The 24,105-nt window shown below is 47.3% G+C and overlaps 2 protein-coding genes and 1 long non-coding RNA gene across 6 annotated transcripts in view; 2 read left to right on the plus strand and 1 right to left on the minus strand.

Moving 5' to 3' along the window:
* Positions 1–1,421: 1,421 nt before the first annotated feature.
* Positions 1,422–8,132, plus strand: HEBP2 (heme binding protein 2). Of its 2 annotated transcripts, none has more exons than XM_070417775.1 (4): positions 1,422–1,604; positions 2,143–2,278; positions 3,077–3,257; positions 3,830–5,560. In XM_070417775.1, exons 1-4 carry the CDS (start codon positions 1,503–1,505, stop codon positions 3,993–3,995), a joined length of 585 nt encoding a protein of 194 aa, XP_070273876.1. In that variant the 5' UTR covers positions 1,422–1,502; the 3' UTR covers positions 3,996–5,560. The 2 variants fall into 2 exon arrangements, with proteins under 2 accessions (XP_070273876.1, XP_070273875.1); XM_070417774.1 differs by lacking the exon at positions 3,830–5,560 and adding an exon at positions 7,571–8,132 and having other exon boundaries at positions 1,434–1,604.
* A 2,462-nt stretch (positions 8,133–10,594) lies between these two features.
* On the plus strand, positions 10,595–12,494 carry LOC139012208 (uncharacterized). The gene is made up of 2 exons (XR_011471837.1): positions 10,595–11,367; positions 12,312–12,494. It is a non-coding gene; the product is annotated as an uncharacterized lncRNA (long non-coding RNA).
* Positions 12,495–12,923: 429 nt separating this feature from the next.
* Positions 12,924–24,105, minus strand: part of NHSL1 (NHS like 1) — a 119,757-nt gene continuing 108,575 nt past the window's right edge. For all 3 annotated transcript variants that reach the window (XM_070417772.1, XM_070417771.1, XM_070417773.1), the window contains 3 exons: positions 19,924–23,133; positions 19,288–19,420; positions 12,924–14,850 (listed from right to left, as the gene is read on the minus strand). In XM_070417772.1, coding sequence (XP_070273873.1) covers positions 14,154–14,850; positions 19,288–19,420; positions 19,924–23,133 — 4,040 coding nt within the window. In that variant the 3' untranslated portion in view covers positions 12,924–14,153. The remainder of the gene's footprint in view (positions 14,851–19,287; positions 19,421–19,923; positions 23,134–24,105) is intronic.

Consider the following 24,105-nt stretch of genomic DNA (forward strand, 5'->3'; position numbering starts at 1 on the left):
AAAATTCATTATTTAGCCTTTACTAAATAATTCAAAGTTAGCTCTGCGTAATAGATTTGATATAAACACCAGGAAGCATCACGTGTCTGCATGCCACTCTACACACTCGCTTGGGCAGGGAAGGGTAAGGAAAAGAGAGGACATCAATTGCTTAAATAGTACTAGGACCATGGAATATTCTTCAGGAATAAAAAGGAATGAAATATGTACTGATACATGCTACAATGCTACGTGATGACTCTTGAAAACATTACACTAAGTGAAAGAAGCCAGTCACAAAAGCTCACATATTATATGATCCCAATTATTTATAGGAAATGTCCAGAATAGACCAGCCTACAGACAGAGAGCCGATTAGTTGCCTAGAGCTGGGGGATGGGAGTTGGGGAGTGATGGCTAAAGAGTATGGGGTTTCTTTGGGAAGGGGGTTGATGACAATGTTCTAAAATGGATTGTGGCGATTGTTGCATAATTGTGAATATACTAACCACCATTAAATGGTAAACCTTAAATGGGTGAACTACATGATGTGTGAAATTATCTCTCAATAAATCTCTTAGAAAAAAATAAAGAATAAAGATAGCCAAGAAATTTAGAAAGCACTGGAGTCTAGCCCATGTCCCCACCCTTTTTCTTCCTCCCCTCAATCATCTTCCCTTCCTCTTCTACTCCCCTCGCCCCAGCCTGTTAGACTTGGTGGGGTGACTCAGAGGTTTGGGCGTCCCTGGAGAGGTGAGGACAGCTCAAGGCTCCCTCCAAGCATGACGGTGGTCCATCTACTTCCTCCAGGGGCGGGCACTAGGCCACCTTCTTGGTGTAAGGCACTAACCCCTGGCTGGGCCCCGATCCAAACCTCGCTTGGAGCTCTCTGCCCACCGGGGGTACCAACAAGGACAGCCGAGTTCAGGGTCGCCAGCGCGTGCTCACCTCCCACCAGGAGAAGAGACTCCCTCCTGCCCTTCACTGGATGCACCCATGGGTGCAGGCTCTCGCTCGCCCCCTCCCAGTGGAGGCCTGTCTGCAGAACCCGCTCCCAGTGCGGGTGGGGCCTTGGGAGAGATTCCCGAACCGGTTCCACCAGAAACCGCGCCAGCCTGCTGCCCGGTCCTTCTCCCACCCCCAGCCCATCTGGCTCCCACGGTGCACACCTCTGCCTGCCTGTTCATTGAAAACAGGGGCGGAGGGCGGGAGGGGCGCCAAAGAAAGCCGAACCCCAGCGGTCCCGCAGGCCAGCCTCCAGCCTCACCCCTGCGGAAGGGACCGAGCAGGGGGGAGACCCCGGCGGCTGCTGCCAGGGCTGGGAATCGGGTCCCTGGAGGTCACAGGTCTCCTCGCGCCCAGGCGCGGGCGGCGGCCGGCGGACGCGGGTCTCCGCACTGCGCTGCGGGAGGCGGGGCGCGCGGCCGCGGGGCTGGGCAGCGCCGGGCAGCGCGGGGCGGGGACTCGGGACCTCGGCGGCCAGCACCGCGCACACCAGGCTCCTGCCCGGACCGGAGCCGCCCATGGCCGAGGTGCTGGAGCCGGGGCCCGGAACGGCCGAGGGCGCGGAGGCCCCGGCGGTGGAGACGCCGGGCTGGCAGGTCCCGGAGGACTCGGGCGCCCAGGTAGGAGCCTCCCGCGGCACGAAGGGCGCGGGCCGGGCCGGGGGGCCGGGGAGGCCGTCTTCGAGCTGATTTGTGGTGAGGCCGGCGAGTCCCACATACTTAAGGGAAAAGTACAGTTTTAAAATGGTCTGAGCCCTGAACAAACGGGAAGATCCTGTCGGTGAGCCCCAGCCCCAGGTACTGGCCACCTCTCAATTCCTTTGCTTTGCGGGCGGGGAAAAATGAATCAACCTTGTCCCACAGCCCGAGGTGGGGCCCTTACAGATGCTTGTTCTTAACTCCAGTTGGGCTGACTTCCCATCCCCACCCCCCACCCCTCGGCCCACCCCCGCAGCCCGGTGTGCTGGGCCTGGGCTGAAAAAGCGCAGAACCGCAGGATGGGAGCCGAGGGGGAGGAGCCCTGCCCGGCCCCAAGGAGCCCGAACCTGCGGGCGCACCCAAGTGGGGCGCAGCCCCTAAACAGGACCCAAGTCCAGGGCCCGGTACTGTTGTACCTCGCGCCCTGCCTTTTTAGAATGGCTTTCTCTCCCATTTTTAGCCCGAAAGTTACGAGATCCGACACTATGGACCAGCCAAGTGGGTCAGCACCTCCGTGGAGTCAAGGGACTGGGATTCTGCCGTCCAGACTGGCTTTTCCAGGCTGACCAGCTACATTCAAGGCAAAAACGAGAAAGGTGAAGGCAGTTTTCCTTGTAATTGTATTTGGTGGTTGAGTCCCCGGGCTTATTCTCGAGTTTTAGCTTATGAAAGCAATACAATTTAGAATAGAAAAATAACCAGGTCAACAAAGACTTACTGTTTTTTTCAGCCCCTCATCCTTGACTGTGTTCCTCTGGATGAGCTGAGCCTCTGTCACTAGTGTTAAGGCCTTTTTAAGGCTGATGCTGGACTGGTGGGTGAGAGACACCAGGAGGCAGGTCAGGAGGAGGAACACAAGATCCAGAGTCTCCATACTGAGCCCCTGGTTCTGGCTCTGAGGTTATTTATATTCCAGTAGGTCACTTGGCCAATGGGGCTTCAGCTTCTGAATTGTAAAAATAAAGAGTGACTGGACGATGTGATCTCTGATCTTCCCTGCTGTCCCTAAACCTTTAGAATTTAGTAACCAAAAATATTAATAGTACAGAAAGCGCTTACTGTGGGCAGTGGATAATTGAGTCATTTTGGTCTTACTTTTTAACGATGGAAACTATCTTAAAGGTAAATACAGGGTGGGGCAAAAGTAAGATTACAGTTGTTTGCATGGAAAATAATACAATAATTAGTCATTAATACAAGAATAAACTCTGTTTTGCATACTCACAACTGTAACACTACTTTTGCCTCTCCCTGTATTTACGCCAATAGCATAAAGTAAATCGAGACACTCAGATCACAAAATAATAGGTGAAGTTTAAAAAGTGGTGCTAAATTCCCTACCTTTGCTTTCACGGTCTCCTTTGTGTTTAAATATGTATATTTTTATGGCACAGAGATGAAAATAAAGATGACAGCTCCAGTGATGAGCTACGTGGAGCCCGGTTCGGGTCCTTTTAGCGAGTCTACCATTACCATCTCCCTGTATATCCCCTCGGAGCAGCAATCTGATCCGCCGAGGCCTTCAGAGTCAGATGTCTTCATTGAAGACAGAGCCGCAATGACTGTGTTTGTGCGGTAAGTGGTAGGTAATTTATAGCCCTGCTGACTGCTAGTTTCACTGTCCTGCACTCTGTTTAGTGCTGATGCAATTTCAGTAGGCTTTTCACCCTTCCACAAAAACAGGCCTAATGCACTTTTGTGGCGTTTTCCCACTGGCTTATTTTGTCTAGGTTACCAAGGGTCTGTTGCAAAATCTAATCAATTCAGTTAATGCAGAGTCTTTTGCATACCTTCCACAAAGCAGACGCAATGCAAATTATTTCCCCCTCCCCCCAAAAGCATATGCTTACCTGCCATCTAGTTAAGCCCAAACAAAAATACCTTAACTCCCAACTCCTAGGTCCTGATAACCCCAAACTCTTTCCTTTTGTTCCCCAGCACAAGGGATGGCTGCTGCCTCCTGAGGTTATTCCCTCTGCTAGTTCACGGGTGCATTTTTACTTTTTCAGACTTCTAATACCTGTTGCACTCATTTCGTGTATTAAATTCTCCGTTGAAATTTTATCACAGTACATGATAATAGTCTCATGTTGGAGTCCCTTTACTACTCCCTTTCTCTCCCTCCTTTTACCACCAACCTGTTACAGGAATCTGTGTCTCTGCTTCCTCACCTCCCACGTACACCTCAAATCACCACCGTCTGCTACAGCCCACACCATCTCCATGGAACTGCTCTTGCCACCTTCCACAGTGCACCTCCATTTTTTACATAACAGTCCCTTCCCAGGGTCCCCTGCAGCCTTTGCGTGCTGACCAGTCTGTTCCCTGATACTTGTCCATCCTATAACTCAGAGTGTTGCTGTATTCATTCTTCTCCTCCTCATCCACTCCTCACCCTAAGAATCACTGTTGATGCCTGTTATTGATGCTCATGTCATAGCAGGCTTGCTCTGGGTGATCTGTTCATAATGCCTCAAATACCTGTGTCTAATGACTCTCAAATGTAATGTCTCCAGCCCGAGTTCCCTACTTGTTGGACATTTCCATGTGGGATAGGGGTGGGGCTCAAACGGAACAACTCTAAAAACAAGCCTTTCCCCGATTCCCAGCCTGCGTGGGCAGGAACTTACAGTGCCTGTGTCAATAAAGGGCCTCTGCATCCTGACAGCCTCCCGAGCAAGGACCTCCATGGCCATCACCCACACGCTCTTCCCTGACAACTGGTCTCCAGATCTGGCCCCTTCCCCTCAGAAAGGATCGTGATTCTGCTCCCATCTCTCCATCCTCATGGTTACTTCCTCATGGTTACGGGGACCACACCTAAGTCATACTTTGCTGAACACAGTGCCTGACAAGGTAGAGACTTCCATGTCTACTGATCTCAGATCTTGACTATTCCACTTCAGTAGCCTCCCAGCTCCTCTCTCTGCCCACCAGTCTCTTCCTCTCTTGCCCCCCACTGGAACTCGTGCTTTTCTTATGACGACGGCAACAAAAGCCCCAACCTGTTACTCCTTTCAAAAGTCTTTGTTGGTTTCTTCTTGCTTTAGGGCAGTGGTTCTCAACCTTCTGGCCCTTTAAATACAGTTCCTCATGTTGTGACCCAACCATAAAATTATTTTCGTTGCTACTTCATAACTGTAACGTTGCTACTGTTATGAATCGTAATGTAAATATCTGATATGCAGAATGGTCTTAGGCGTCCCCTCTGAAAGGGTTGTTCGACCGCCAAAGGGTCGCGACCCACAGGTTGAGAACCACTGCTTTAGGGTGAAATTTGGGTTGTTCATTCACATTGCACACAGCGCCTTTTATAATGTGTCCCGACCCTGTCTTCCCCTCTCGTGTTCCGTTGACGTTCCCACTCTTCCCTGAGAAGGCAATGTTCTTCCACAGCTCTTTACCTTTGACATCAGCCAAGTTCCTAGACTTCCTTTGCCCAAATCTCTGCATTTGGAAACTGTGTATAATCATAAAGCACCTTCCTAATTCATAGGGTTGCCATGATTAAACAAGTGACTGTACATAAAATACTTAGAACTTGGCATGACTACTAGTTCTAGCTTTCTCTTTCTTCTCTTTTTGGAGAGCCCACGGCCATCCTCTAGGACAGTGGCTCTCAACCTTCCTAATGCCGCGACCCTTTAATACAGTTCCTCATGTTGTGGTGACCCCCAACCATAAAATTATTTTCGTTGCTACTTCATAACTGCAATTTTGCTACTGTTATGAATCGTAATGTAAATATCTCATGTATTTTCATTGTTACAAATTGAACATAATTAAAGCATAGTGATTAATCACAAAAACAATATGTAATTATATATGTGTTTTCTGGTGGTCTTAGGCGACCCCTGTGAAAGAGTTGTTTGACCCCCAAAGGGGTCTCGACCCACAGGTTCCACAGGTTGAGAACCGCTGCTCTAGGACTTAGAATGGCACCTAGGCTATGATAACTTTCTCTGTCCATATCCTTCAGCTCCAAGCAAGGCAGGTGTGTGTGGGGAGGCTCGGTGTGTTTGTGTACGGAACAGAGCATGGATAGGTCATTGTAGAACAATATATATTCAGAGAACAGAAGGTGACTTCTAATTAGGGGCTTCAAGATTTGATTTCACCGAAGAAGTAGGACCTGAAAACAAATTTCCTGTAGGCAGAACTTACCAAGAGTTAGCTATTATTAAAGAAAACAATTTAAAAGACAAAATATTTCTTAACACGTGATTCAGAATTATTATCAATCAACATGCTGAAAAATTATAGAACAGTTTTATCAATTTATCTTCAATATTTTATATACAGGTGTGCACATAGATTCCTACACTTATTCAACAGGGATTTAAACGAGAATGCATGCCAGGAATGATTCTAGGTGCCTGACATTGTTGAGTAAAATAGATATGTTTGGTTTGTACCCTTGAGAGCTTACATCTTATCTGAAGAAGGGTAGGACTGATCCTTTCCATTGGCACACTGAAAATAAAACTTACGCTAAAGAAGGCGTATTAGGAACATAATTGGTTCCCTGTGTTTCCTATTCTTAACCTTCAAAATCAAATTCATCATGTTTATATGTCAGCAACTCAGCTAAGTCTGTGTCCTGTCAGGATTTAATCTCAGGATATTTTTGCTTCTTTACTTTAAAATCTATGCTTTAAATTTTATTCTTTTTCCCCACTTAAAAACATCTTTAAAAAATATATGTTTTTATTGATTTTAGAGAAAGAGAAAGTAAGTGAGAGGGAGAGAGAGAAACAATTGGTTGGCTGCCTCCTGCACCGCCCCCCCCCGCCCATCCCCTTACTGGGGATTGAGCCCAAAACCCACATATGTGCCCTGACCCGGAATTGAACAGGCCACCTCTCAGTGCACAGGATGACGCCCAACCAACTGAGCCACACTGGCCAGAGCTTTTTCCTCACTTTCCCAGCTCCTGCTTTTCTTTTTAATTCAAATTTTTTGGCTGTCTGTTCTTTCCCATCCCCAAACCTCCCATGTATCTCACTCAGATCTGACCAAGTTACTTTTCTGCTCAAACATCCTTTTAAAAATAATCTCCAAAGGTCTTAGGATGATGATATACAAGGTTTTTCCTTCCGGCTGAGCCGCACCTTCCTGAGCCCATGCTGTGCCTCACTGCGAAAACACTTTGCAGTTTGCGACTTCTGTTCTTTTTCGTATCCCTCCCCTTCCGCTGCCCAGCAAAACACTGTACATTCCAGACCCAACTCAGTTCACAGCCCTGATCTTGATTTAATCATGTACTCAGTGTCCCTATGCACTTAGGTCCTGTCTCTATTAAATCTCTTCCCAAGCTATAGAGAGTGAGCTACCAAAATGTTTGTCTCTTGCTTCAGAGTGTAAGTCAGTAGGGTCAAAACTACATTCATCCATCAATTAGTGCCTGTCCTTTGCCCAAGGAGAGGAAGAAAGGCAAAATGTTCTAGAGAAAATTGCAAGTCTGGAAGGGAGGCTTCTAAGTGGCTTTCTGTGTGGTCCTCTGGCCAGCAGCAGCAGCAGCAGCAGCAGCATTGGGAGCTAGTTAGAAACCATAGACTCTCAGACCCCCTCCCAGACCTCCTGAATCTGCATGTTAGCAAGGTTCGTGTGCACATTGAAGTTTGAGAAGCAGAGTTAGAGGACGGGAAGTGTGAATTCTGTATCTACCTGCCAACAGATGGGCTGGATCCCTGCTCCTGGTTCTCCTTCCTCGGAGGTGACACTGAGACTGGGAACTAGAGGAAGGGAATGCTGGGTTCAGGGGCTGAGCAGGTGGAGCTTTGAAACTCGGCTTTATCCAACTTCATTGTATCAGCTCCTGCTTTTCTTTTCAGACTGACAGCATCGGTACTAAAACCATTCATGGTTATCTACGTTCTCCTTTGTAGGTCTTTCGATGGATTCTCTAGCGCCCAAAAGAATCAAGAACAACTTTTGACATTAGCAAGCGTTTTGAGGGAAGAAGGAAAAGTTTTCGATGAAAAGGTTTACTACACTGCAGGCTACAACAGTCCTTTCAATTTGCTTAATAGAAATAATGAAGTGTGGTTGATTCAGAAAAATGAACCCTCCAAAGAAAATGAATGAGAAAATGAAAAGAAATAGCATCGCTAGGGGCTGAGCTTTTAATATAGACATCAACACACCTAGAAGTAAAATGTGTGTCTAGTATCTTCTTCTTGAGAGTACACATATGACTTGAGCCTATTTCCAATGTGCCTTTTTAATGCTTGAAGCTTTATCAAGAAACACAGATAATAGGGGACAACATTCTATGAACATGGAAATGGTCATAGTCCTGGTGGTCTTTAGTTCTATGAGGCTCCAGGGAAATATCATGTTACTTCCCTTTCTTCTCTGTATCATAACCATGTTGCTTTTTTCTACTGGATCCGTGTCAATTGGATGTTATCCCCTCCAGACAGTAGCAATAAAAATGTTAAAGATTTACCTTGTGTGGCACTACTGGACTGTCCAGCTTAGAGAGGTGAAGTTAGGGTTGGACACAAAGAATTGAACTGTCTTTTGCAGCCACTGTTACATTCTGTTGATTTCTCCTCCCCATCTGCCTAAACTCACAGAGTACCCAAAAGTTTTGATAATATTTTGTGGCAAAGATTAAACTTATAAGATTAGGGACTTCTATCCAATTTTGATATTCAGTAAAGGTATGTTTTTCCTGAACAAATGTATACAAACATATAATTTTAAAATTCACTTGAATTTTTAAATGATTTCATGTAGTCTTTCTGGAGGTCATGTAAAAATGACTACTAAAAGACTGGGATGCCCCGAAATCAAGGAGGTTGACATTATCACCTGTGTTGGAAACTGCTTGTCCTGGGAAGATGTCACATTCAGGGGCCTAGAAGCCTGTCGGGGGGAAGGGCATTAGCTTTGGTGTGGGATCCTGGGGGATGACGGTTGCAAGTTGGACCTCAGTAACTTCCAATAATTAGAGCTGCCCATGAATGACACTTGTTCCATTTCCCAGCACTGGGTGGTTTAAGTGGGGACCACATGATCATTTACATAGGAGATCTGAATATCCAATGGTTTGGAGGGTGGGGCCAGAGGTTGCTTAAGGTCCCTTCAACCCCAACATCGTATACTATCTCTTAAAATTGATCTCCCTAATCTGGATACAATCGACTAACATACCTACAGTTAGCTATGGATTGTCTTCTAGGTGTATCATCCCAAGTGCTTTACCTGAATTACCAAATTCAATGCTGTGTGCCATGTTGCATCATCTGTTTTACAGATGAGGACACTGAGGCACAGCTGTTAGGTCACATGTCTCAGATGAAACTAAGGACGGAGGCTGATTGGAGCCCAGGCAGCTGACTCCTCAGTCCATGCTATTAACCGCTATGCCCCACTGGCAGGTAGCGGTCAAGAGCGGGCTAGGACCGTCTGGAGGTGTTCTTGCATATTACATGCATAATCATTATGATGATCACTTCACACATACCTTTTAGACTGTAATTTTTGATAGAAAACAAGCTAGATTTCTGGTTCTGGAATTATGGGTATACATTTTAAAATTCCAGGCAATTATTTTCCAAAGGTATCTGTTTACATTGACTATTGATTCTTTGCATGTTTATGCTTGCCAAAAAGACACAAAAATTCTTTAACTCATTTACCATCCCCAACTAGAGACTACCTTCTAGCCCTCCTGACGAATGTACACAATACCAGCCTCTATTGGTAAGAGGTAACTATTTCTAACACTTCCCCTACAGTCCTATATAAAATAGGCATCTCTTATGCAATAAATCCCACCTTACATAAGCATATTCCTGGTCACTCAGATATTGTTGGAATCTGAAACATGTTCAATAAAAAATCAATTTCATACTAAAGTCCAGGTATCCTATTTTCCCTTCCTCTCCCATAATGCATAAACCAAAACATTTTCCAGCCCTGAATTGATCAATCGGAGAGTAATTTTCATGGCAGTGAGTCAGTTATTGTAATGATGTAGGTGGCATGATTACAAGGTATCCCTTATGTCAACTTTTCTTTTGAGATTTTTATTCTTGTATCTGTAGGAAATTCATGTCTAGACTTTTACTTAAGCTAAACCTTCTACCTTTGCTGTTGGGCTAATTCGTGCTCCACCGATTAGCCCCTTTCCTTTCCTCGGCAGGCTCTCCCTTTCCACACACTCTAATCACTCTGACCACAACCCACCAATGGAATGTGTAGCTTGTAAACAAGGCTAAGAACCAAGCCAAGTTACATCATTCCTCTTCTTAAAAACCTTTGTTATTCCCCAGTACTACAAAACAAATCCTAATTTTTTAAAATGGCATCCCAGGCCCTCTACATTCTTACTCCAGGTGACCATTCTAGTATCATGTCCCACTCTATTTTACTAGAGACTTCTTTTAGCTACACGGCTTCCTCTAAACACTTTGCCTCTGTGTCCTTGCTCAGGTTATTTCTTCAGTCTGAAATGACTTTCTACCAACTCCCTATGCTTGGTGAGATCCTCCTCATCTGTGAAGTCTTAGCTCAGGTTCACCACAGCCAATGCCTTCCCCATCCTCTTAGTCAGGAGCCATGACATCTTCCTCTGAGAACGATCTCTCTCACCTGCAAAGTCAGTGAAAAATACTTACCCATTGAGCCTGGAGGTGGACAGCCCAAGGTGTTCTCACTGGACCAGGCTCCTCTGCCTTCCACACCCTGTGGCTTCCATCCTTATTGGTGCTTCAGTTTGCAAGAGCACTGTTCCTCCTCCAGCTTCCCATCCGCTCTAGGGAGAAGAGGGGGAAGGAAGCCACGAGAGGGATGGCACCTGCATGAGGAAAGCAACTTCCCAGACAACAGTGGGGGCGAGGGGTCTGGTATGCCAGCAGGGTGCATCGCCAGCCTGAACCAATTCCAGGTGTTCTGTTCGTAAAGAGAACACATGCCAGCTGGGGTCCCGGCAGGATTTGCCCTGAATGTTCTTCCCTTTCCTCTGCTCCCACACTGATCTGTTTTACAGGATAGCCCATTGTTGATGCCTCTCTTCACTAGGTTTGAAGTTCCTTAATGATATCTCATCCACATTTTTCTATCTTAGAACTTCCTCATCCTCATCTAGGACATGAGATGTATTTAATAAAGGGCTTTTTTTTTTTTCTTCATTGCTGAACACACACTACAGATGTGCTCTAGTCTTTGTTCTTTAACTAAAGGTGGGCCTGTGTGGAAGGTAGTTTAAAGCAACTCACTGAAAGAAACTAGATTATAGTAACTGAATAGCTTATTACAGAAAAAAGAGACCTCAAAAATCAGGCCCATGCTCTATCCAAAACTACCCCCCCAACAATATCCTAATAGCTGCCAAAGTAAAGTATCCTACCTTGTTCATCTCATGACAGAATCTCAGCAATACACATAATTATTCATATTCACCTAATGGACAGAAAACACATGAAGACAGACCCAATAAAGCCAATCTCCAGCTTCACCTGTCCTCCCAGGAGGCCACCAGAGCTGGGTGTGGTGGTGGGTGGGGAGTAAGATAGAGATACAGAAACACCACCTTTCTTTCTTATCATTGTGATTCTCCACAAACACATAGACTCATCCACACACAAGAAGCAATGGTTTCAATCAATATTCTTCAGAAACAGGAGGGCAGAAATCAGACCAAAGTTGAGGCTGCTTCCAACGGACAATCCAAGTAGGTATTTCTTTCTCAACTTTTAGAAAAACTACAGTGGAAATCATTTAGGCCTGGGGCTTCTGTCTATGACGATCTGGCACTTAAGGCCTGAGACCTTAGAAGGAAGGGTCAAGTCTACCCTCATTGAGTTTTTAGTATGATCTGATCCGTTAACTGGAGCTGGCCCTGAGGAATATAGCAGTAAAACTAAAGATGCCCTTTGGTTCAGGAAGGAATCTAGATTCTTGTTTCCCTGTATGTCATCCATGCCTGGACGCCATTCTTGCATCGCTCCACATCACATCATCTGTACTATTAGTCAATACATTATTCGTATTTTATTCAAAAGTCCCTGGTACATCGTTTAGAGTTGTTTTTCCGGATGTCCTTTGAGATGGCACAATCCAGAGTCTGGGATGTTCTAACTCCTCTCTGTTGGGTCCCACCTCCCACGGGCACCGTCTGGTCTTCACTGCTCTTCTGTTTGCATCCAGCAAAGCACTCAGCAGCTCTGCACATTACTCAAAAACCCATGTACTCACGAAAAGAAATAATGTTCAAATATTTCCTTTGCAATTGTTTTATTCAAAGCAAATTAAAAAACCTAATATATTTTCCTTTAAAAAAGGGTTTTTTAAAAAAAATATTTTATTGATTTTTTACAGAGAGGAAGGGAGAGGGATAGAGAGTTAGAAACATTTATCAGCTGCCTCCTGCACACCTCCCACTGGAGATGTGCCAGCAACCAAGGTACATGCCCTTAACCGGAATCGAACCTGGGACCTTTCAGTCCGCAGGCCGACGCTCTATCCACTGAGCCAAACCGGTTAGGGCTAAAAATGGGGTTTTTAAAAAATAGTTTTATAATTAGTGTTGACGTTGCTTATCTTATCCTCAACATATTTGATTTGTATATTAAGTTAAAGTTCTCTGATAGCCATGTACGTTCTAATCTTTTCTAGGTATCTATGAGATTTCATATCCAAAAGCCAACACTACTTTTCTAAAATTAAGAAGAAAAAAATTCCTTGTTCCCAATGTAGTAGACAATTGCTCCAACAGGTAAAAAAAATCCTTTGCTTTTGGCCAAATGTCGGGTCTTGATTTCTGTTGTGTGAAACAAAGTGTTTGTTTTTTTCAGAGAATGGAAGTAGCCTTAATTCTTTAGGGTTGGTTTTCTTGTGTGTTTTTTTGTCTCAAAGATGTGTCTAAAGTGGGTATCTGAACATTATGATGATTTGGCCTGTGCGGTCCAACTTTGAGATGATATTTTCACATCAGGGAAGATGACATTAGGCAGCTGTCTTGTATGTAATCCAAGCATCTCAGCGTTGCCACTGTAGGTCCCTCTAATGAAGAAGACAAGACTCCGATTTTATTTCACCAACAAATAAAGTACATGGCAACCAGGAGGGCGTGGGGGGGAGGGGTCACAAGAACATGACATAAAAATAAATATTTTACACACGTTTTCCCATGTCTAAAAGTGTTAACATTCTAACTGAAAAAAGATTGGAAGGTAATTACCTAACTCAATTATTTATAAAAAATATAAAAACACACAAACCACGTGATGCAAAAAAAATCTTTTTAATCTAAAAACTCATTTCCCAGGGCTAATTCATTACCAAGCCCTACCAATTTTTATCAGTTTATTAGACTAACAAGAGCTATTCAGCATTTTCGTCAAAGTAAGATAATATATAATAGATTTCGATAAACCTTTCTCAGTGAGGATATGATACTGCAGGCAGTTCAAGGAAAAATAGCCGTAACTTTTTCTTTGGTGTAACCAAAAGGATATCCAAAAGTTAGCAAATGTTGACGTTTCAAGTGATAAGAAATTGCCAAATGGACGTTTAAACTCTGGTAAAAACAGTTGTACAAGGAAAAGCTCCACCCACAGTTCTGTAGTGCAAGTTTTCAAATTTCATTCTGAAAAATAAGTTTATTTCATAAGCAGGAAACAAATTGCAGCAGTGTATCACTCGCTCCTCTGCCTTCTCTCACCCTCTCTGCATGTGCACACCCTCATTTCAGTTCTCGAAGGTCCCCGCTATAAAGGAGGAAATTCATCAAAAAATTACCCACGTTTCTAACAATCGGGCTGAGAGTTGTGTCTGTGGCTGCACAGCAGCAGGCTCCGACTACAGCGCTGTCCCTTCCAATGTTTGTCATTTTTACAAAAAAGAAACAAAGCCTTTTTTCCCCCAGAAAAAAGTACCTGAACCCATTAGTCACTTAGCCCTTTCCCCACCGTTCGGGTTAACCACGAAAGCACACCTGTGCCTATACCCATGCGTTCTGTGCACTCAGAACCAGCAAATCTACCACCTCGTTCTCGAAGTCATGGTCCTCTCCCTTCTGGAATGCACTCATTTCCACACGTACTTTCAAAGCATTGCCACCTAGTCCAGAAGCTTCCATTACTCTACCTGTGTCTTTTTCTCCTCATATATCTGTACATGCTGTGTGTCTGTATATTTTTCTTAAACATAAAAAGTGTTCAAAATGCACACATACACACCTATTCACACACACCCAACATTTAACAAAAAAAGAAAAAAGAAAAATCTTCCCCAGGAAGCACTTTCAGAAGTTAAGCTTCTACTTGCTTTTAAGCCACAGGGCGAGTGCCAAGTGAGTCCTAAGTGACCCTCATCCACTGCAGGCAAGGCAGTGCCCGGGTCCACAGCACACACACGGGTGGGATCCCTGGGCAGACAGGGAAGGGCTCCTCGGGCTTCCTAGAGCGATGGGTTGTGCGTCTCCCCCACGTCACCTGGGAGATCCCATTCTTGCCCCTAACTTGCTTCCCTCAGAGGACCCCCGCACTGTTCCGACGGGCCCCTGCCCTGGGCACCGGTTGTCCCATCTGCAGGGCCACATGGCAGGCTGCCCCCATCCATGTCATCCCCCACCAGTCCGTCCAGGGAACAGCCCCTTGCAGCGCCCAGGACACGGCGAGCCCTGGTGTCCACAGGCTCCGTGGCCTCCCCTTCGCCTTCCGAGATGACGGTCATGGGGCTGCTCTGGATTCGGTTCCGCAGGCTGTACCTGCTGCTGGCTGCGGAAGGTGGGGTTCGACTGCGGCCGTACCTGGGGCCGGAAAAGGACAGACTCCGAGGCATCAAGCCTTCGTTCCTGGCCCACTCCTCCTGGGCCCTTCTGTTCTTGCTCGGGGAACAGCTGGACGGGCTGTCGGGAGCGTCTGGCGCGGGCTCCGACCTTGACCTCTGGAACCTAGGGTCTGTGTTCTTGAGCATCTCGGCTGCAGACATGCGGGCACCGGTGTCTGACCGACTCCCCTTTTTCAGCAGCAGAGCTTTGAAGTTGTCACTGCTGGTGCTGCTCTTGCGGACACTTCTCTGAATCGATCCCACCTGCTTTGGGGAGGCCAGGCTGGGGGCAGCACCGGTGGGCGTCACTGGCGGGGAGGGAGAATGGTTTCTGGTGTGATCGTCCTCTGAATCTTTACGGCCAAGGACTTTCCTCTTGGATCTGAGATTTAATAACATTAAGATAAAGGTTAATTCCAAATGGGCCACTGGATGTCAGCCACAACCATGCTTATCTTACTGCACATTCAGGTCACCATCTATGTAAACCTCCACACATCCATGCACAAGAATAGTTCATTGTATTTACCATGTGTGCCCATGACCCAGCTATCATTATTAACTTATGGCCTCTCTTCTTTAAACTCCTCCCTCACTGGATTATTTTGAAACAAATCTCAGACATAATAACTGGATAGGACCATTACTAAAGTTTTTAATAACTGTCATTTCTAATTTAATTCTCCTACATTGGACTGATCCTGACTGGATTTCATGGTGCTGGCAATGAAAAGGCCTAACAGCCAATTTCCAGAATACCCTACCCCCTCTACCGAGAAGGGCCCCCACCCAGGTTCTAGAACAATTCTACAAGAGTTTGACATAAAACCAGTCTTCCTTGGCTCTTACTGGGCCATATGTCAACTCCTAGAAGTCCAACAGTCCAGAAAACAAAAGCGAACCTCCCACGCCATGTCCTGTTTCGTGACTCATGTCAGAGAACTTCTAGCTGATCAGGAAAATGTGGGGGCTGTGGGGAAGAGTATGAGAGAGGAGGGGCCTTCAGAGAAAGTGAAATGTTTCCTCAGGTATTTCTTGCCCTCAGTTGCTAAGAACCTCCCTGCGTTTTCTGCTGAGAGTGAGTCAGAGATAATAAAGCAGATGAGCCAAGTGGCCCCTTGCTGGTCTTTTCATAACAACAACTCAGTGTGCCAGGAATCCGTTAGCCAAGTACAGGTGGACTTGCTTTAAGGAAACGTGGTACATCTGATGAATAAAGATGCAGAAATATTTATTTTTCTGCTATAAAATTCTAGAATATGCAGCAGGGAAAGGTTGAGAGGATGCTATCTGTGCACACAGATCAAGGGTCGAACCTGAGCACTACCAACCTCTAGCTGTGTGACCTTGGGCCATTACTCATCTATACAGCACCTCGGTGTTCATACTTGTAAAATGGGGATGATGGTATCAGCCTCACAGGTTTGTGAGGATTCCATGAGATAAAGAATCTGTGGAGTCACATGGACCTGGGTGCACTCCCAGTGCTTAAAGCGACCTTGTTCAGTTACCTTGGGTAACTTAAAATTTCTGATCCTGTTTCCTATATGGAAAAGGGGAATAACAGCAGATAGCACATAATTTAGCGATCACGATGGATGCTATATCAGCCATAAAATGTCAGGCACAGAGAAGGTACTTAATAAACCTTTGAGTGTCACTTAGGAAAATATAATTTCCCTTCCTGCCTCTAGGTCAGGCTTCAGTGCTGTTTTCATGTGACCTGCACAGCAAGGCATGGGGGAGGGTGGGCCATGATGGCTGTCCTGGGTTTGATGCTCCCAGGGTCCTCTCCCTGCTTCTGGCCAAAAAGGAGCCACCAAAGTGGAAAATAGGAAGTAGTAAGGATGCAATTCAGCGGCTGAAAGGTGGCCAGACCTGATGTGGCACCAGCCCCTTTGGGAATGCAGAGCCTGCCTATGATATCTAGGTTCAATGGTACTACTCAGCTGTCAATAAATGCAATGTTCTAGAGCAGTGGTTCTCAACCTTCCTAATGCCGTGACCCTTTAATACAGTTCCTCATGTTGTGGTGACCCCCAATTTCATTGTTACAAATTGAACATAATTAAAGCATAGTGATTAATCACAAAAACAGTATGTAATTAGATAAGTGTTTTCCGATGGTCTTAGGCGACCCCTGTGAAAGGATCATTTGACCCCCCAAAGAGGTCGAGACCCACAGGTTGAGAACCGCTGTTCTAGAGTAAGTTAATGAGCGACAGACAGAAACCATAGAAATACTAACATCTCAGAATTGTAGAGCTGGAAAAGACTTCAGACGGTTTGGCCTGACCAAAGAAGGTGCCTGAGGTCTGAAGAGTGAAGTCACACGGCTGAATACAAGAACTGGGACCTGATGGAGTATTTTTCCATTTATAGCACATGGCTTCACAATTTCTACAGGGTGCCCCTCCAAAAGCAGCTTTGCCCATCCCATTTTTGCAGGTACTGGTTTGTGATGTCATTTTTTTGTTTGGTTTTTCAACGAAGAGGATGTGCCGAGTGCCACACAACAACCCACAGCGATCCTTGATTAAAGCTATGGCCTTCAACTGCAGATTCAGAATTAAGATAAGGGATGGAAATTTATAAAAACTAGTGTTGTTTTTCAAGAACAGCTGTCCTCTCAAATGAGAATTAAGTCTAAACATTTGAATTCTCTGCTTTTATATTGTGTGTGTATTTTTAAAGAAGATGGCTGTAAAAGGTGCTTAAACAGTTAACTCTGGCTTGAAAACTAATTACTTCAATGAATATAAAAATTTCACACCTCAACTGGTGTGCTACATGTTCCATCTGGCTTCCAATCTGAAGGGAATTTATTTGCATTCTCAAACTTGAAAGCTGTGTTTCAATTTAGATATTCTTTACTTTGAACTATTAGCTTAGGTACTAAAGGGGATATAAAATAAAGCCCTAAAAATCACAAACTTTAGGTGGATTTGGATTATGTCTGCTAATATACTGTCTATGCTAAAATAAAAAACAGCACATGTCCTTGGCTTTCTCTTTACAATCCTCTCCTACGTGGCCTTTACGGCTACCATGTGCACACAGGATAATTCAGACAGGCCAATTCCTACATCTGCTGTAGACATAATTATAATTACGCTCTAGATATAATTCTCTAGTAGGAGAAACCTCAAATTTTTCAGGGCCTCAAGAAGGTTGCTAAAATAAAATATAGAGATCTTTGGCATATTTTTAGGAAAAGCATGTTGTAATTTGGGCCCACAACAGTTGGGTTCTCACTGAGACCAAGTATTTAGTACACAGAGTGGCCAAGCAACACATCTTCCTTGCGGACTGCTGTTATAAATACATACGCCTGCACAGTTAGCAACCCAGTGCATTCCATCCTAAATGAAAGCCGTCGGGTCTTGGAACAACTTCCAAACAGTTAAATACCAATTGGTTTCATTTAATTCAGAAAATATTTATTGAGTGCTTATTATGTATCTAGCATGGTTAGTCTTAGAAACAGCTGTGTAAGCCTCTAGACGTGCCATCAAAGTTGATTTCAAAGATTGCATCATTGTTCGTTTCCCTGTTTCGAGAAATAATTTGGTAACTAGCTACCTTTTTATTCCTCATGGTATCAAAGAGAACATCAGACAAGGAACAGTCTGTGGCACAGAATGTTAAAGGAACAGTCTGTGGGGTCTTTTGGGATATTATACCAATACTAGAGCCAAGAGGTAAAAAATGTAATTCTTCACAAACACCTTAATTTGCCAGCTTGTTGTTGTTTTTTCTCCCAAATTAGGTGTTTGTGTTGCATGAGGAATTTCAGGGAGGGACAGCACTATGCTTTTCATCGCATGCAATAGTTTTTGTTATATTCCAAGAATTGGGAAAATGGTCATATACAAGGTTAGTCCCACAATCAGGATTTTTTGTTTCCAGAGGGTTAAAAAAGGAACCTTGATTCAGGGCAATACAAGACTTTGGAAGCATAAGGGCATGTGTAAGAGTGATCTGAAAATACTGTGGTGAAGAAGTCTAGGAAGAAGCAAAGGTTTTATATAAAAAGTACTTACACATATACAATCTTAATAGTTTTTACAGTGTCACTGTTGTGAGAGTACTTGGCTGTTTACAACCAGAAGAATGAGGCAATAAATAAAACTTCAGTGTTAAGTCCTATTCACTCAAGGTGACCACATCTGAAAAGTATAATAGTACAGGCAGTTCTTTTAAAAATATTTATTCTTTATTTTTTTAAACCCAGTAATCTCTGATGCCAGTAGGTGGCACTAGCAGCATACAGTAAAGCAAGTAGATTTCCTTCCTTTTGCTCCTGCTTAAAAAAGATGTACTCTCTTAGTGAAACATGTAAGCAGCCGAAGAAATTGCACTATAAATTCCTGGTTTTTCTGTAAAATAAACAACAACAATGCTGTGCCATTAGGAAGTTCCTGTCCTGTAGCGCTAGTCTGTGCATCTCACGTCCACAGAACACAGCCTTCCTCCCCTGGACTGGACCAGGGCTGCTCTAATCCAACTCCTAAATACCCTGTCATATGACTGACACATTGCATTCCTGGCCAGCAAGAGCAGTGCTCAGAGTCATCACACCGAGCCTCTGATCCCCATGTCATCATAAAAATTAGTGGAACACAGTAAAAGAGAAACTGGAGTCCGAGGAAATAAAAATACAGAAACACATGAAAATAAATCAAGTTAATGAAAATAATCCAGTTAATGAAACCTAATTGGGTGATAGAAGAAACCTCAAGAAAGAAATATAAATTGAGGAACCATTTGGAAGAGGGGGACTCAAAAAGGAGAAGGAAATATGAGGAGTTTTGGGTACCTGTGAATAGCTGCGAAGAGGTCTTCTGTGGTCCGGGGTCTACTGGGGGTCATCACCTCATCACTCCCTTCTTCCTTAAGGAAGTCAAAGACCTCTGGGGAAGAGCCAGCTGCGTCGGGCTCCGGCACCCGGGCTATGGAGAAGCAAGCAAGCAAACAAACACAAGATTCACAAGTGACTTGAATTTCAGTCTTTTGCCAAGCTCCCAGTATGCTTCCCTGTCATTCCTGACAACGTGAGAACCACAGGGATGGGCAATGGGGTTTGATATTTTATAAATACGGGGAGCATGCTAGCCAAAGCTCTTTCTTTTGTGTTCAATTCTAGATCTCCCAATGAAGCTCTTAAATTGTGTTGTAACATTACTTTGTGGCTCTCCGGAAGGGAGAGTACTCAGTGCTATTTAATACCCAGCCTGCTGCAGACCACCACCCCCTTCACTCCTCTATTCTCTGTCCTTCTGTAAGCTCTACCCTTAGATCTAGATTTTTTTTTAACATTTCACACAATGCCAAGCTAGTAACCTAAGTGTGAGGCAGCGCAGGAAACCGACTGCTGGCTCTAACGTGCACACGCACCAGCCCTGTCTGCCTCGGCTGCACATGGTAGAGGAACAAGAGAGAAAACCAGACTCACGCCCTGGGTCCTGCAGAGCCGGGCAGCGCTCCTCCGCATGGCCCCCGCGGTCCACGCTGTTCTCGGTGCCTGGCTCCTCCTGCTCGGGGGCTGGCGAGGCACTGGGCTGCACCATGGGGACATTGGCTTCCCTTCTGCCTGGGGACGTGGATCCTGCAGCTCCTCCCTCAAGAACCGAGCTGCCGGAGGAGTCGGTCTCATCAGAACCAGCCGGGGCTGCACCAGTCTCGTTGGCCTCTCCCCTCGTGGGGCTGGGCACCGCTCCACTCACATTCTCTGCTGGCTCCACTGTGAAATCTCTCTGCGGAGGTGGCACCACCAGGAACAGTTTGGGCTTCTTGGAAATGGGGGGTGGCTTCTTGCTGGGCGAAGGTCCGGGGGCCCTCTGGAGCGGGGCGGTCCCGGGGCCCGGCCCGGCCTCCGCCTCCCCGGCACTGCCCCGGCTGCGGCTCGGGCGGCCACGCTCGGCTGCACCGTCCCGGTGACCCTGACTCATGATCTTGGCAGGAGTCGGAAGCGGGCTTGTCACGGAGGCAGGCTGGCTTTCACTCTCCATTTCATTTATGCTATTTCGGGATTTCAGCAAGGCAGATGGCTTTAAATGATACTGGGGCACCAGCGGAGTTCGTTTTTCCTGAGATGCTGGTTCAGATAGCGGTGCTCCCTGGGTTCCTGAGTTCCTTCTCACCGGCCTGAGCTGCACCGTCTGCAGGGCCTCGGCGGTGATCAGGGGCAGGGGAGGCCTGCCGCCCTCCTCCGTGGTCCCCGGCGGTCTGCAGGCCTCCTGGGGGGAGGTTGGCTGGCTAGACTTTTTGAATGAAGGCCTGGCATCTTTCATCAATTTGGGGTCGAGTGGTGGGGCAGGAGGAGGGACCGAGGAGGGTAAAGACGGTGGAGGGGGTAGCACAGAGGCAGGTGAGCCCAGAAGGGGGCTCCGGGCGGTGGGGGGAGGAGGAAAGCCTGCATCTGGAGAACAGAAGGGAGTGAGAACCTCTGGGGGTGGAGGGGGGAACAACGGAGACCGAGGCAGAGGGCCCTCGGGGGAATCTGCTGAAGGCGGCGGAGGAGGGAGGAAAGGAGACATGTCCGCGGGACATGGAGACGAAGGAGAGGGGAGAGAAGGGGCAGCAGGCAGAGAGGCCGGCGCCGAGTCCAGCCTCCTCACCGTCCCACCTCCCTCCGTGGACGTATTAGAGGACAGGGACGTGGACGATGAGGAGATGGAGACCGAAGACACCAGGGAGGACTTCCTCTCTGGAACCTTGGGCTTGGGCTTGCCCTTCCCATTGGCGGGCGACATGGACTTTAAAAACACAGGCACGGGGGTGAGCGCGGTGGGCGTGTTGGACTGGCTGGAATACCCGCTGGAGGGAGAGGTGACCCGGTGGGCCTTCTCGGGCGACGTGGTCTTTGGTTTGACGGAGCCCCCGGGCAGATGGGGCGCGGCGGCCCTGCACCCCTCCGGGACGTGGCGGACCGGCCCGTTGCCAGTTGGCGCCACGCTGCCAGCCGCACGGCCGCCGCCGGGGCTCGCAGGGTCGTCCTGCAGGCCCGTGTAGTCGATGTAGTAGCCCCACGGGTCCGTGTACTCGGACTTGACGCTGCTCGTGTCGCTCTGGGACGGGGTGACCCCGCCCGGCGCGCAGCCGTGGGGCGCGGTGGCGGAGGCCAGGCTGCTGCCCCCGCTGACGGTGCTCTGGCTGCGGGAGCGCGGCAGCCAGGGCTCCTCCAGGTCACTGCAGGGGCTCTGCGAGGGCGACAGGCCGCCCTGGCCCCTGAGGCTCAGCTGCAGCGAGTGCTGGAGGGAGGCGATGAGGCTCTCGTTGAGCACCTGCCCGTTGGCCTGGCCGTTCTTCTTGGGGACCCTGCGCAGCGAGTCCGTCCGAGAGGGGGGCAGGGGCGGCTTCTTTGCTTTCTTCAAGGAGATGTTTCGAGAATGGGATTTGTCCCCCTGGTTCTTCGGAGCTCTTCCATCAAACACATTGACCACACTGTGCCTGGGGTTCCCAAAGCCATTGCTGCTGTTGCTGCTGCACAGACTCCCGGGCCCGGGCGCAGCATCGGGGTGCACAGATGCGTAGTAGCCATCGTGCTCCTCTGAATACAGGGACCTGGCGCCCTCTCTGTCGCACGTGTGGTCCAAACTGCAGCTGCTCATGTTACTTCCAGGAGTGGAGCAACCAGGAGTCGCCACGTGAGGCTTCAGAGGGGATGCCCGCCCGCTCCCCGAGGCACTGTATTCCCAGGGCTCCCCGCCACCATGCCCCCCGCCTCCTGAGTAACTGGGCTCGCTCTGGCCGTCCACGTCCTGGGGGTGGGCTGGGAAGTTCGGCTTCCTTCTACAGGTATAGGCCATGGCTTGGGACCCGTTCTCCTGGTTTGCTGGGGTGTTGAGGGAGACTGCCGAGTCACAGAGGGCCAGGAGCGTGGCTGCCCTGGGCGGGTGGGGGTCGAAAGCCCTCGAGATGATGGTGGAGGGGCCCTCACTCCAGGTACCACTGGGAGACGGGCGGTCGCCTTCACCAGAGTGCCTGGGCAGCAAGTGGTCTCTGGATCTCACCTTTGTGTGGGAAGAGGAGCTGGTCATTCTACTGTCCAGCTGCCCCAAACTCTGAGCAGTCTGAATAGCAATAACCTCTGAGGAGGAGGACAGGGTGGCGTTGGGGATGACGCTGGTGCTGTACGTCCCGTGGGGAGACACCACGCACGCTGGGCTTGCTCTGTTTTCACTCTCAAAGCGCCTCAGCTCCTGAGATTTGGGCCTAAAAAGCGTCCCGGTCCTTGAGGCACCTCCTAACTGCCCTGGGTTTTCGAACGTGCCATCCAGGTCTTGCGCAGGGCCCGGGGCGCCCGGCCGGGGCTCCAGGGACTGAATGCTGGTCCTCGCTCCGGATCGGGGGAGGCTGTGGAAACCCGCATCGGTGTTGAGGCGAGAGGGGAACACGATGCCCGCAGAATCGCTCAGCACAGACATGTTCCCCGAGGAGCCTGACAAGTGGCTCATCTGGGCGGCGATGCCCTGCCCCTTCTGGGCCCTGATTCTCCGCATGGAAGGCGGCACGACCTTCACCTCCTCCGTCTGACAGCTGGAGTCCCGGGTTTCCGAGCGCTGCCCCGCAAACCGGCAGCCGCCAAGCCTTCCTAGTGTGGAGCAGTGGTCGGGGGCGTACACCGAGTGACCACCAACACCATCCTGGCCGGTGCCAGAGGCTGCAGATAAAGCAGAAGGAGGCTTGTTACCTAAAACTCGGTCTCTTAGTTCATCACCTGAACCCTCACCTCTTTCTGACTCTGCTGTATTTAACATACACACACACACACACACAAACTTCTCTATTTCATCTAGTTTCTTTCCGCCATAGGCACCTGAGTGAGTTTAAATAGTTACCAAATAGCTCCTAAAATAAAAGTACTTATTATGAATTTCATGTACTTAATTTGTACTTCCATATCCTCCTATAGATTAAGTGCTGCATATGGAATTCTTAGGTACCCCCTTTGAGATCAAGGCTGAGAGCTCTGTGGAAGGTTTACTTTTCAAGTAACCTTTCGGTTTTGTAAAGATTTCAAAGTAGCCAGTCACCTAAGAGGCGCCTGCCCAGAGCATCTGTCTGTCACGCAGGGACTGACTTTTCCAAAGACAGATGAATGTAGCAGTTCAACAACAGGGCTCCAAAGATACCGTTTATGAAGGATATGGGTATAAAACAGTGTTAATTTCTGTGGCAGAAGAAAATCCTAAGAAAAAGAAAAATGATGTATAGGCCCATCTGTGTTTCAAACATTTCTATTATCCAACTCAAGCCATTATCATCTGTCTGTCAGTGACATTCAAAATTCAACAGCAATCTGTTGTGTGCTGGTAGGGAAAAAGCAGCGGGAACTGATCCAGGGAGCGTTTCCTCAAATTAGCGTTATTCATTTCTTGGAGCTTTACACAAAGAAAAAAGCACAAGGAAGGCCAAACAGAGAGGGACGTGGAGGAGAAAACACCTCAAATGTAGGTAACAGTTAGATTTCAAGTACCTAGGAAAGAACAGAAGCTTTAAAAAAAATCGTGAAGGCAAAATGTACAGAGAAAAAAATCAATTCATGCAGAGTAATCATTAGGACAAATTAAGTCTTGAAAATTAGTAGCAAAACCACAGTTCTCTCTGGACAGTTCTCACCCAGCAAGGACCC

Source organism: Myotis yumanensis, unplaced genomic scaffold (assembly GCF_028538775.1).
Source record: "Myotis yumanensis isolate MYYU_CA2020_CCGP unplaced genomic scaffold, mMyoYum1.0.hap1 SCAF_6, whole genome shotgun sequence".
NCBI classification, from domain to species: Eukaryota; Metazoa; Chordata; class Mammalia; order Chiroptera; family Vespertilionidae; genus Myotis; species Myotis yumanensis.

Excerpts from the sequence above, each read along its gene's own strand:
- HEBP2 (XM_070417774.1), top strand. The coding sequence starts at position 1,503 with ATGGCCGAGGTGCTGGAGCCGGGGCCCGGAACGGCCGAGGGCGCGGAG. Across the intron at positions 1,605-2,142 it reads CGGAGGACTCGGGCGCCCAG|CCCGAAAGTTACGAGATCCG; the intron begins GTAGGAGCCTCC and ends TCCCATTTTTAG. Across the intron at positions 3,258-7,570 it reads GCAATGACTGTGTTTGTGCG|GTCTTTCGATGGATTCTCTA; the intron begins GTAAGTGGTAGG and ends TCTCCTTTGTAG.